At 40.8% G+C, this 13133-nt stretch overlaps 1 protein-coding gene across 1 annotated transcript in view; it reads left to right on the top strand.

Annotated features, from left to right (window-relative positions):
* VWA3B (von Willebrand factor A domain containing 3B) overlaps window positions 1–13133 on the top strand; it is a 159280-nt gene that overhangs the window by 105529 nt on the left and 40618 nt on the right. The window contains 3 exon segments of the mRNA XM_081068257.1: window positions 1522–1674; window positions 3008–3095; window positions 3179–3335. Of these exon segments, the coding sequence (XP_080924383.1) occupies window positions 1522–1674; window positions 3008–3095; window positions 3179–3335 (398 nt within the window).

Raw genomic sequence — 13133 nt, 5'->3', positions numbered from 1 at the left:
ACACTGTGCTAGTGTTGCCTGCCCGTTCCCATAAATCTGAGTTTTGCTGAAGGTTCTATTTGCTGTTTATCCTAAACATTTTAATGGCCTTTTGTCACTTCCACCATTTCACTTAGATTTGGGATTCTTGCTCTTGATAGGCAACCCTGTGCTGAATTTTTATTCTGTTTCAGTTTTTAATGTAGAAGAATGAATAACGTGGGGACTGACTATACAGAGCTTGGGGAGTAGTTAAATGCTTGAATCCACTGCCAGATAAATGTTTTTATTCAGTATTTCCAGAGTTTGGAAATAGTGCAGTTTTTGTGTTTGGGGACTTTGAGAGCTAAACTTTATTTTCTCTTTGGCACACCTGTGTGTGTCGCTGTTTTGACTAGTGATTTTGATCAAGCTGTCCTGCCAGTGCGGCCAGGGGCAGGAGGTCAGTGATTCTGCGTGGACCGTTCATCTCTTTCTCATAGACATAGCTCTCAAGAAGATTTATCCTTTTAGATCCCTGGTTACAGAGGCAACCAAGACAGGACTCACCCTTTTGTTGTTGCACAGAGCACACTCCTGTCTCCATGCATGGAGACCACTGGTGTTACCTCTCTGTACATAAGCTAGGCAATTTGCAGATTATTAACTGATCTTCACTCTACCTACTTCCTTACAGGAGAAGCTAAATCCCTTCTTATTGAGAACAAGGACACATTTCATTCATGAATACTGCATAAAGCCATGGTACTTGTGTCTTTATATTGTAAAGTACAGACACATTTACAATTAGTGTGGGTTATGTAATTACATATGAAAACTCATCAAGATGCCTCGGTACAAGCTCATCTTCCAAAATACACAGATTGAATGTCAGTATTTGATAAGTGTCCACTTGCTAGAGGAAGGGACCCAACAGAAGGTAGAAAACAATATAAATAAAGGTTCAGACAGCAACGGTGGTAGGCAGAGTTTCTAAAACTGCCTACCAGAGATGTCCCACTCTAAACCCTGAAACCAGTGACTGGTGATTCATCACTTGCATGATTATGTTACATTGACCTTGAGACAGGGTCGTGGGGGCGAGGGGCAGGTACTTATCCCAGCCCTTAGAAGCAGGGGCTTTTTCCAGCTGGTGGCATCAGGAGACTTGAAACACGAGGGGAAGTCAGTGCGCTGCTCCTGGCTTAGAGATGGAGGCGCCCGTGGTAGGAATGCGGGTGCCGTAGGAGCTGAGAGGGGCCTCTCTGGCTGACAAGCTAGCAAGGAAAGAGGGACCTCAGGCCTACAACTACAAGGAAATGAATTCTGCTAATGACCTGAATGACCTTGGAAGCAGCTTTCTTTGCGAAAGGGGCAGAGCTTGAACTTAGATAAATGGACCAAGCCCTGATCACAGCATTCAGCTGGTAACAGACCTGTGCTCTGAGGGTTGGAAACTGAAGCTGCATTATTTTTTTAAGGATCCAAGGAAATAGTTGCATCTAATGAAGCATCCCTTTCCACCCCAAATTCCTTTAATGCCTCTCCCTGTGATACCCACAGAATCAACAAAAACCAGCCTGCTGAGAAGCCAGCAGTCCTCCCTCAGGAACTCAGTGTGCAGCAAGAGGAAGGACGGCCTTTCCACTCCCAGCACCTGGAGCACTCCCAGTAACAGAGGCAAGCCACACAGGCTTTCTGTGTCAGGACGCCCAGGTGGGCCTCCCGGTGCCCAGTGTCTCTGCTCCTGAAAGAGCTGGGTATAGAAACTTTGCGGGCAAACAAATCATTCGTGAGTTCGGATTGCTTCCTGTTCAGAGGACCCTCTTGTACATTAGGTCTTCCTGCTTTCACTGGCTGGATTTCCTTAGGCCAGACTGACATTCACTGTGCCTGATATGTGTAGTATGCCTGTGGCCCGTAACTACAGTGCTCATGGTAATGTTGCCACTCCATGGTTTGACCTTGAACATCTAATACTTCATATTTGGTTTTTTTTCTTCCCTTCATTCACAGATGACACCATCCACTGTGCCCTCTCTGGTCTATATTGTCAGCTTTTTGAGGGCTAAATGTGAGGAAAATAGGACTTCTCCACTCAATTTTCATTACTATTTATAAAATCATTCTTAAAACAGTAAATTTATAAAAGTATAATTCCTACAGTACTCTTTTCTATATTTAAAATAGTTGATAAATAATAAATCCCAGCTAACCACGCACACGTGCACGACGCCGTAGGCAGCAGGGAGCACCCGAGTGACAGATTCACACCTCTTGTTACTGAATCGGCTTGATCAGACCTTGTGTTCGTCAGTGCTTGTTGGTGTGATGTCTTTTCCTCAGTTTCAATTATCTGGTCATATTTCCTGTCTGCTATGTGCGTACTTTTTCAGGGGATTGTCATGTGATGATTAGGATATGATTTCTTAGGCATTTAACTAGATCATGCCCAAACACGCCTCCTACTAGATGCTGCTGATCCACCTAGCTAATATTCCTGTTCATTAAGAAATCCAAGTTTACATATAGGTATACATTATAACCCCAAGTACTAATTTGAAAATTTGAACCCACAACTAAACAGTACCTAATAGGAATTTTGGTTTCCCACATAGAGCTGAACCACAAAACAAACTAGCAAAACCTAAAATATCGATTAAGGCTCCCCTGTGTCATCTGAGGGAGTCTAATGAGGACAACATTGAACAGTCAATAATTAGAGGTATTCATTTAACGTTTTTAAATGTGTTCTCTGGAGAACGAGAGAATGGGTATGTCCCATTCTTCCTTGGAGAGATCTCAGTGGCCACAGGGTGGAACAAGAAAACAGTGACAGTGCTGTGTTTACCTGTGCAGCGGTCTTTGGTGTCAGCTGCCAGTGCATCTTGCCTGAGAACCCATGCTGACACCAGTATTCTCTGAAATGTGGTCCATTTATTAGCCCTCAACTACAACTGAATCCTGAGGTACGTGTGTGAGCCTTGTGCATTCTGATACAAGCCCCATATATGAGGAAATTATACAACTGCCATTTCCCTTCCCACAGAAATGAGCGTCCTGCTGACAAATGAGCATCTAAATGACAAACCATTAGAAAGATTGATTCCAGAAGGAAGCCAAGTTTATGATCAAGAGTGAGTGTTTTATTTTCACTAGGACAGTTTTGTTGTGGTTTTGTTTGTTATGAGTTTAAAATGTTACAGTCTTATGTTCTTAGTTCTTCAGGTATGTCTTCAGCTAACTGGCTCAGGACCCATGGCTTGGTTGCCAAGAAACTCACCATCATGGATGCCTTGTCAGTGGCAGCCGTCCCTCACAGCCCCACTTACGTTCCCGTTCTGGACAAGCATGTTGTGTCCAAGGTCTTTGATGAGGTACAGCTTCTTTTCTATGTCTCTCTCAGCTTGACATACTGTGCGTTTTCTGCTTAAATGAAATGTAGTCCACTTCAATGTCTTGTGTAGTTGTAACCAAAATGTATTCAGCCATTGAAGTAGAATTCTTCGTGATGGCAGTAAAAAGGAGAGAGCATTTTTGCTTTTAGGCAGAAAAGGAACTGGCCTTTGTTGGGGTGGCAGGTCGTGGTTTGCTGCTGGTGGGTGGCGGTGTGGAGCTGCAGGAATGTATGAAAACCTCTAGGTCTAGTCCCTAGTCCTGGGTTAACATCATCCAATACCCAAGGACAGGGCAAACTTGTGAGAGGCTATGTCCTTCTTTTACTCACCTTCTCTTCCCAAGTGCAGTGGCATCTTTACCATCATGAAATCTCCAAAGGAAAGAGAGAAAAAGACAAATGGAAGGAGGGAGGGAGAGAAGGAAGGTGTGCCACAGCAAAAGATCCCTAAGAGAGTGATGAGTGACAGTCATTCATGTCCTGGAAGGAGAAGAGCTTCCAGTAAGAGGGCGTGGGAAGGTTAAATGTGGGGGAAGCCAAGTAAGTGCTAGAGAGTGTCCTCTGCCTTGGGCAATGAGAATGTCCTTGCACCTCATAGGAATGACTGAGTGGAGCAGTCAGATGGCACAGGGATGAGGGAGGAATACAAGAGAAATGAGAGGATACAGGACTAAAGGCCGGAGCTTCAAATATGACAACAAATAACTTAAACAGGAATATAGCATGCTTTACAATCCCTAAAGGGAAATAATACCCTTATCTCATCCTGAAATATTGATAGAGGAAATATAAAAGTCTTGGGATTTGCTTCAAAATAATCTGCATGGTGAGGGAGTGAGGGTAGAAGAGGAGGAGATAAAGCAAGATTGGCCATGAATTTGTTGATAATTGTTAAATTTGGATAGTAAGAATTTTGAGCAGGAGGAAGCTCATTCTACTGCTCTGTCTGCTCTTTTTACATATGTACCATTTTCCATAATAAAAAGTTGGTAAAAATCAAAGGCAGGAAAAATTTAAAAAAACAAAGGCTCATCTAATTTGTCTTACCATGGCTGAGGTCTGATGTACTTGGAAGCAGTGGGTGAACTGGGAATCTTTTCTGTAGGTCACATTTAAGAAATGACTCCCATGGTGTTTAACATGAGTCCTGGTCAATATGACCAGTGTCTCTTGCTCTTGGATGTTGTGTGTTATCACTTAGGCTGGGTTCCTGATGACTTTGCCTCAAGGTGAGTGGTCCTGTCCGTTGCTGTCACCTTGTGACTGGCAGCTTCTATTTATACCTCCAGTGAACTCTAACCTGATTAGTCAGGTGTCAACATATCACTCGAATTTAACTTCTTCCAGATGCTACAGAGAGAAACTGAGCATTGATTTATTTCTTCTAGGAAGTTTGATGACAGCTTCTCATATCCTGTGGATTTATTTTATTAATATTATTGAGTTTTATTTGGGAAAAAGTATATTTAGTGAACTTTCCCTGGAAATAGAATTTTCTTGTGCTTATCACATCTCCTTTTAAGCCTCTCAATAACCCAAGATGCATCAGAAAGTAAATTTCTCAAAAAATTAACATGATAGGGTAAGAAAACCTAAGCGTAAGCTCAAAGGAAGAAACCGCAAAGGAACGATACATAGTTTGAATACATAAAAAATGTTATTTTGCATAAAAACATAAAAATAAAATGAAGGCAGTATGAAATTCAGCTGTAATTGAAAAAATAAATAAATGAAAGAAAAGAAAGAAATTAATATACCAAGTAGACAAAAAATGATTAGGCCATTAAAGATTTAGAAAAGATTTAGGCAGATCTCAGAAAAATATTGGTAACATGTACAACAAAGAGTTGAGGAAATAACAACTAATGTAAGATGTTCTAGTTCAATGTGACAAGTGGAAAGTGCAGTGAAGATACAGAAGCGGCTCTTACACCAGTGTCAGTTGTCACAAGGACCTCAGACCGGACTGGCAGTGGGAGTGCAGCCCTGGGGAGGTGACAGGGTGGGCAGGAGTGACCTCAGCAGTAGGGGAGCAGGTGGGGAAGTCTAAGGGTCAGAGAACATTTGTCATTCCAAATAAAGTTTAGTGTGACTGGAGGAAGGTGTTAAAACTGGAGAAGGAAGGGTCTTGATTGAGTTAAGGATTTTCAATGTTATCCTGAGGGGAACTGAGGGGGTTTTAGCAGAGGAGAAAAAAAGATCAAGTTTGGGCTTTGGCTGCAACCTGGAGAATAGTTGGAGAGGTTTGAGGCTGGGAAGATAAGCAGCCATCAGGATGCAGTGTCTAGGTGGCTCTGACCCAGGTGACAACACTGGGGATGGACCCAAGGCTGTTATGTCAAGTTCACAGGACTAAACCGCATGGGACTAAAAGAGAGAGAAAAATGTCAAGAGTGAAATTCAAGGAGGAAAAACTGGGAGGAAGGGTAGTGAGAGTCCTGGTCTTCAGGAGAACATTCTAGTCTTCTGACACTAGAAAGTAAAGTCAAGGAGAGAGGACCAACATTTTTCAAATGCATTTCACCCTGGGACTTGTACTTAGGGCCCTTGGTAGCCCTGTCAGTTCTCATCACATTCCTGTGGCTCGGTGGCACACTGACCACCATGCTTACTACTATCCTCTGTTACAGATAGTAAGAGCAAGAATTGTGATGATGATGGAAATATATGTAATAAATTCCAACTTCACCTTCAAAGCATACCTGCATCTTTAATTCCTTATGTTTTCTCTGACTTTAAGAGACCCTTGGCTATAAATGGGAAGAATAGGAAAATAATAGTTTAAAAACATATCCCACTTAGTGGGATGTATAACTTTTGAGATTTGGACCTGACATTTTATGAAAAAGTAGCAAGTAGAATGGAGCTGAAAAGGAAACCAACTCTTAACCCACTTCACTGAGAATTTTAATTACCCCCATTTATCCTATGTCTGTGCACAACCACGTCTGTCTGGGTAGAAGTGGAAAGCCATGTTTAGCATTGTCCCTAGCTCTTTGTTTCATTCATGACTTATCTGTGGGCTCTTTCTTCTTCTGGAATACAAGGTTGTTTTGGTTTTCAGTGTTTCCTGGACCAGCACCAAATCTGTCACCTTGCAAATGAAGTATTGAGCAGAGAGGTTGCCCTAGCAACTCTTCATTACAAGATGCTGGCACTTTTAGTTTCCAATGGATCACACAATTTTATGTGAGCTCTTTCAGAATGATTCATTCATTGCCAAGTCATATGGAGAATAAAACTGTTTTAGTTATTTGATGAATCTGGAATTCAAAGCTCTTTATTGCCAATCGTTTTGAAACAAACAAATAATTTGGGAGCACTAGTCTGTGTCATTGGAAAGTCTAAATCCTCCTCCTCATCATCGTGTCTTTAACAGCATTCCGCCCGAGCTTCCTGCTTTGCCCTCACCTGGGTTCAGCAGACAGCTGTGTACCCGGGCTGTCACCCAGCTCTGTCAGTTACTCTTGACGGCGATGGCAGGTCTCTAATCTAGTATGGGAGGAGTCCTCAGACTAGGTTCTGAGCAAAGCATTGGACCATCAAAGTATTTCATCTAAAACTTGGAGCAACCTAGTGAGGCAGCCGAAACATCATGTGGCTGATGACGACTGAGGGACGCCATGCACGGCACCGCGTTTGGCTGCTTTCAAGTGTAGTAGCATTACGCAAACCTTCGCTATTGAGGGAAAAGCTTCTTGTCATTAAAAAGACAGTTGTTGCAGCCATACAAGGTTTGATCAGAAACTATGATGAATTTTTAAATTAAAAAATCATTACAGTAAAAGACGCATTGTCATCAATTCCCCTCAAAGTACTCTCCCTCGCTTCAAACACACTTATCCCATCATTCTTGCCACTTTCTGAAACACTTCTAGGAGGCCTGTTTCATGAGTGTCTTTAGTTTCATTGTGGCTGCCTCGATGTCCTGAACCGATTCAAAATGCTTACCTGTCAGGGTCATTTTGACTTTGGGGAAGAGCCAGACCTGGTGAATAAGGTGAATGAAGATACATCGTACGTTTTTATTTGACAGAAATTGCCATATCAGAAGTTATGTGTGACACGGAACCATTCAATTGTGATCATAAAATACAGAGAATGCTGCTGCCCAGTGCCATCCAATGGAAAGGCAGGGATCTGAACTATGGGAAGCGGCATGTCGAACCTTAGTAACGGTGTGTGACAAGTTTCAACTTGTTCAGTGCAGTCAGTCGGGTGTGAGCTACAGTTGAAATAAGGTATATTTTAAAGCATGCCATAATCATCCTCCATTATGACAACACTCCATGTCACACATTGCTTCTGGTACAGCAATGTCTGTCAAATAACATTGTGGTGTGTCCTCCTTCACCTTATTCACCGGATCTGGCACTGTGCGACCTCTGGCTCTTCCCCAAAGTTAAAATGATTCAGGACATTGAGGCAGCCATGACAGCACAAGTAAAGACACTCATAAAAGAGAACTTCCAGAACTGCTTCAGAAAATGGCAAGAATGATGGGATAAGTGTGTTTGAAACAAGGGGAAGTATTTTGAGGGCAATTAATGGCAATGTGTCTTTCACTACAATAATTTTTTTATTTAAAACTTCACTTTATTGTTTGATCACACCTTGTATATTTATTGTGTAAAAAAATTAGAAAATGGTTTCTGGATAAAAATAGTGGCATGAGGTGAGCCTCTTGAAATTTCTCCTGGAATTTACAACAAATTGAACAACTATATTCACAAAGGACTCCCTGCATGGCAGACAGACAAGACAAAGAGGCCCACTACTGAATTCACCTAAAGATGGGAGAATCACGCAAGGGGAGGAGGAGGGAAGGGAGAAGTGCGGAGACGGAGCTGCGTGGACACAGGACGCAGACCTAGCTCAGTGCTCCGAGCTCACTGCATCCTGGAACTACCGCAGCTGTGGGAGAGGGAAGTACTCGGAGTGCTAGGGCTCCGCTTACGGCCCACAGGGCTGAGGGGGCAGCATATAACACGGCTGAACCCAACACTCACGGCAGAGACCTCGGAGAAAAGACTGAGGGAAGAAGGCGGAAAATGGTGGTTTAAGCCCTCACTGCTGAGCAGAGAACGGAAGCCTTAGGCACTGAGACTAGCCACCCCCTTCCTACCCTCCCAGAGCTCACCCTGCCCCCACCTGCCCAGTGCTAGAAGCGATAAAGTAGCAGTGTCAGATCAAAAGGACAGGATATTTGCTGTTCTGAGAACTGTGGACTGCAGACACAGATTCGCAGCCCAACTAGTTCCAGCAAAGGGGAGGGAGCTGTGGAAGCAGGACCAGCTGTGGTGGTGGTCGCTGCCATTGCGTGGGCCACCTCTCACAACTCACACCGCCCCTGGCCCCACCTATCTGGGCGGATCCCTGCAGGAGTAAACAGAACTGCTGAAACACACGGGCTCTGAATCTAGTGCAGGAAGAGCTTTGGAACTTCAAGAGCTCTCCACATCCCCACAGGGAAGTGGTGCCCTATGACCTAGGCTAACTGTTAACAGAGGAGAAGGCCGCCTTCCAGGGAATCCCCCCATTGTGTGAGAAGCTGGAATAGTGCCGAGAAAACATAATACTACAGTGTGAGAGAGAAAAAAGGGCTGCAGTCGGAGAGAAAATAAAACATTCTACCAACACCTACTGGAAAACAAAAGAAAGACCTCTTTCTATCACCTGTGGCAGAACGCACTCCTGTAGATGTCTAGAAAGAGAAATAATAAATCATTAATGGCCATGAATAACCAAGGTAACACGACAGCTGAGGAAGAAAATGAAAAGTCTCCAGAAAATTAACTTAAAGCCATGGAAATATGTAACTTAAATGACAAGAGATTTCAGGATTGTAGTTCTTAAAAAACTCAACGAGATGCAAGAAAACAGACAGGCAGTTTAATGAACTCAAACACAATCAAAGAACAAAATGAACATTTTACCAAAGAGATCGAAATTTTAAAAAGAACCAAATGGAATTTCTGGAGATTAAGAACTCAATAGAAGAAATTAAGAATGAAATAACCAGCTTAGGTAGTAGAGTTGACCAGATGGAGAAAAGAATCAGTGACATCGAAGATAGAAACCTGGAAATTACACAGATGGAAGAAGAAAGAGACTTGAGACTTAAAAGAAACGAAAGAACTCTTCAAGAACTTTCTGACTACATCAGAAAGAGCAATATAAGAATAATAGGCATACCAGAAGGAGAAGAAAGAGAGAAGGGAACAGAGTATGTTCAAACAAATAGTCGGCAAGAACTTCCCAAACTTGTGGAAAGACCTGGATCTTTGAATCCAAGAAGCAAATAGAACACCTAATTACCTCAACCCCAACAGGCCTTCTCCAAGGCACATTGTATTGAAGCTGTCAAAAATTAACAACAAAGAAAGAATCCTTAAGGCATCCAGGGAAAAGAAGACAGTAACCTACAAAGGAAAGCCTATTAGATTATCATCAGATTTTTTAGCAGAACTCGACAGCCAGGAGGGAGTGGAATCAAATATTCAAACTATTGAAAGAGAGAAATAAAATATACAGCAAAGATATCCTTTAGACATCATGGAGGAATAAAGAGCTTTCCAGACATACAGAAGCTGAGAGAATTTTCTAACACATGACCAGCACTACAAGAAATACTAAAGGAGGCTATGCAACCAGCATAAGTAGCGATAATTTATGACAACCAAAACATAAAAACAGGGAGACTAAAGCCTGAACTGGAATATGGGAATGGAGAAAGTAATCATGCTGAAGAAAATGGAATACTCTAAATATCAAACTTTCTTTTACATAAACTTAAGGGTAAAGACTCAAAAAAAATCCAGAATTGAAATATATAACATAATAAAAGAGGAAACAAAGGGAATGATCATAGAATACCACCACACAGAAATAACAGACAACAACAAAAAGGCAAAGAAACAATGGAGACACAGTCTTCTTACCAGAAAACCAAAGGAATGATAGGAAATCCTCACATATCAATAATCACACTAAATGGAATAGGCACAGAGTAGCAGTTTGGGTCAAAAAACTAAACTCAACCATATGCTGTCTCCAAGAGACACATCTCAGCTACAAGGACAAACATAGACTCAAAGTGAAGGGGTGGAAATTGACAGTCCAAGCAAATGGTACCCAGAGAAAATCAGGTGTAGCCATACTGATATCAGATGAAACAGACTTCAGGATAAAAAAGGTAACGAGAGACAAAGATGGACATTTCATAATGGTAAAGGGTACTATACAACAAGAAGACATAACAGTCATCAATATCTATGCCCCCAACCAGGGAGCACCGAAATATACCAAGCAACTACTAACAGAACTTAACGGAGGAATTGACCAAAACATAATTATTCTAGGGGACCAAAATACATCATTGACAGCTATGGATAGATCATCCAAACAGAAAATAAATAACGAAATAGCAGCCCTAAATGACACATTAGATGAAATGGACATATTGACATATATAGAGCACTTCATCCTAGAACATCAGACTATACATTCTTTTCTACTGTACATGGAATATTCTCAAGGGTAGACCTTATATATTGGGACATAAAACTAGCCTCAGCAAATTTAAGAAGATTGAAATCATACCAAGCATATTCTCTGATCAAAGCCTTCGAAATTGGATATCAACTGCAAAAAGAAAGCAGGAAAACACACAAATATGTGGAGATTAAACAACATACTTTTAAAGAACAACTGGGTCAAAGAAGAACTAAGAGGAGAGATCAAAGATATATAGAAATAAATGAGAATGAAAATACATCCTACCAAGATTTTTGGGATGCAGCGAAAGCAGTTTTAAGAGGGAAATTTATATCATTACAGGCCTAACTCAAGAAACAAGAAAAATCCCAGATAAATAACCTCATGTTACGGCTTAAAGAACTAGAAAAAGAAGAACAAATGAAACACAAGGTCAGCAGAAGAAAAGAGATAACAAAAATCAGAGCAGAACTAAATGAAATAGAGAACAAAAAGACAATAGAAAAAATTAATGTGACAAAGATCTGGTTCTTTGAAAAGATTAACAAAATTGACAAACCCTTGGCTAGACTCGCTAAGAGAAGAAGAGAGAAGACACCAATTAACAAAATCAGAAATGAAAAAGGGGAAGTTATCACGGACATAACGGAAATACAAAGGATCATTCAAGAATACTATGAAGGACTATATGCCACCAAATTCAATAACCTAGAAGAAATGGACAAGTTTTTAGAAACATATAGCCTTTCTAGGCTGAACCATGAAGAACTGGAAAATCTAAATAGACCGATCACCAGTAAGCTAATTGAATCAGTCGTCTGAAACCTTCCCAAAAGCAAAAGTCCAAGACCAGATGGCTTCACTAGTGAATTCTGCCAAACCTACAAAGAGGATCTAATACCAATCCTGCTCAAACTCTTTCAGAAAATGGAAGAAGAGAAAGTACTCCCTAACTCATTTTATGAGGCCAACATTACCCTGAGAACAAAACCTGGTAAGGATAACACAAAAAAATAAAACTACAGACCTATATCTCTGATGAATACAGATGCAAAAATCTTAAACAAAATTCTAGCAAATCGAATGCAACAATGTTTAAAAGGATTATTCACCCTGACCAAGTGGGGTTCATCCCAGGGGCACAAGGATGGTTCAACATATGCAAATCCATCAGTGTGATACATCACAAAACAAAATAAAGGACAAAAATCATATGATTATATCAAGTGAGGAAGAAAAAGCATTTGACAAGATACAACATCCATTTATGATTAAAACACTTAAAAAGTAAGTATAGAAGGAAAATACCTCCACATAATAAAGGCCATATATGACAAGTCCTCAGCTAATCTCATAATTAATGGTGAAAAACTGAAGCCCTTTGCTCTATGTTCAGGAACACGACAGGGCTGTCCCCTATCACCTCTGCTTTTCAACATAGAGTTGGAAGTCCTCGCCAGAGTAATCAGGCAAGTGAAAGAAATAAAAGGCATCCAAATTGGAAATGAAGAGTTAAATTGTCATTTTTGCAGATGACATGATGCTATATACAGAAAACCATAAAGGCTCCACCAAAAAGCTATTAGAAACAATCAATAAATACATTAAAGTTGCTGGCTACAAAATAAACGTACAGAAGTCCATTGCATTCCTATATGCTAAATGAAATCTCAGAGAAAGAAATTTAAAAAAAATTCCTTTTGCAGTTGCAACAAAAAGAATAAAATACCTAGGAATAAACTTACCCAAGGAGGTGAAAGACCTATATGTTGAAAACTATAAGACATTTTTAAAAGAAATTGAAGAAGACACAAAGAAATGGAAAGACATTCCGTGCTCATGGATTGGAAGAATCAACATAGTTAAAATGGCCATATTACTCAAAGCAATATACAGATTTCATGCAATCCCCATAAAAATCCCAATGGCATTTTTTAAAGAAATAGAACAAAAAATCATCAGATTTGTTTGGAACCACAAAAGACCCCGAATAGCCAAAGCAATCTTAAGAAAAAAGAACAATGCTGGAGGTATCACACTCCCAGACTTTAGCCTGTACTACAGGTCTACAATAATCAAAACAGCATGGTATTGGCAGAAAAACAGACACATAGACCAATGGAATAGAATTGAGAACCCAGAAATAAAACCACATAAATATGGACAGATAATTTTGACAAAGAAGCAAAAAAACATACAATGGAGAAAAGACAGCGTCTTCAATAAATGGTGCTGGGAGAATTGGAAAGCCACGTGCAAAAGAATGAAACTGGATTGCTGT

The sequence above is a fragment of the Rhinolophus hipposideros genome (genome assembly GCF_964194185.1).
Source record: "Rhinolophus hipposideros genome assembly, chromosome: 12".
Lineage (NCBI taxonomy): Eukaryota > Metazoa > Chordata > Mammalia > Chiroptera > Rhinolophidae > Rhinolophus > Rhinolophus hipposideros.
Note: the sequence above shows the minus strand (reverse complement) of the source record. Positions and strands in the feature narration are given on the sequence as shown.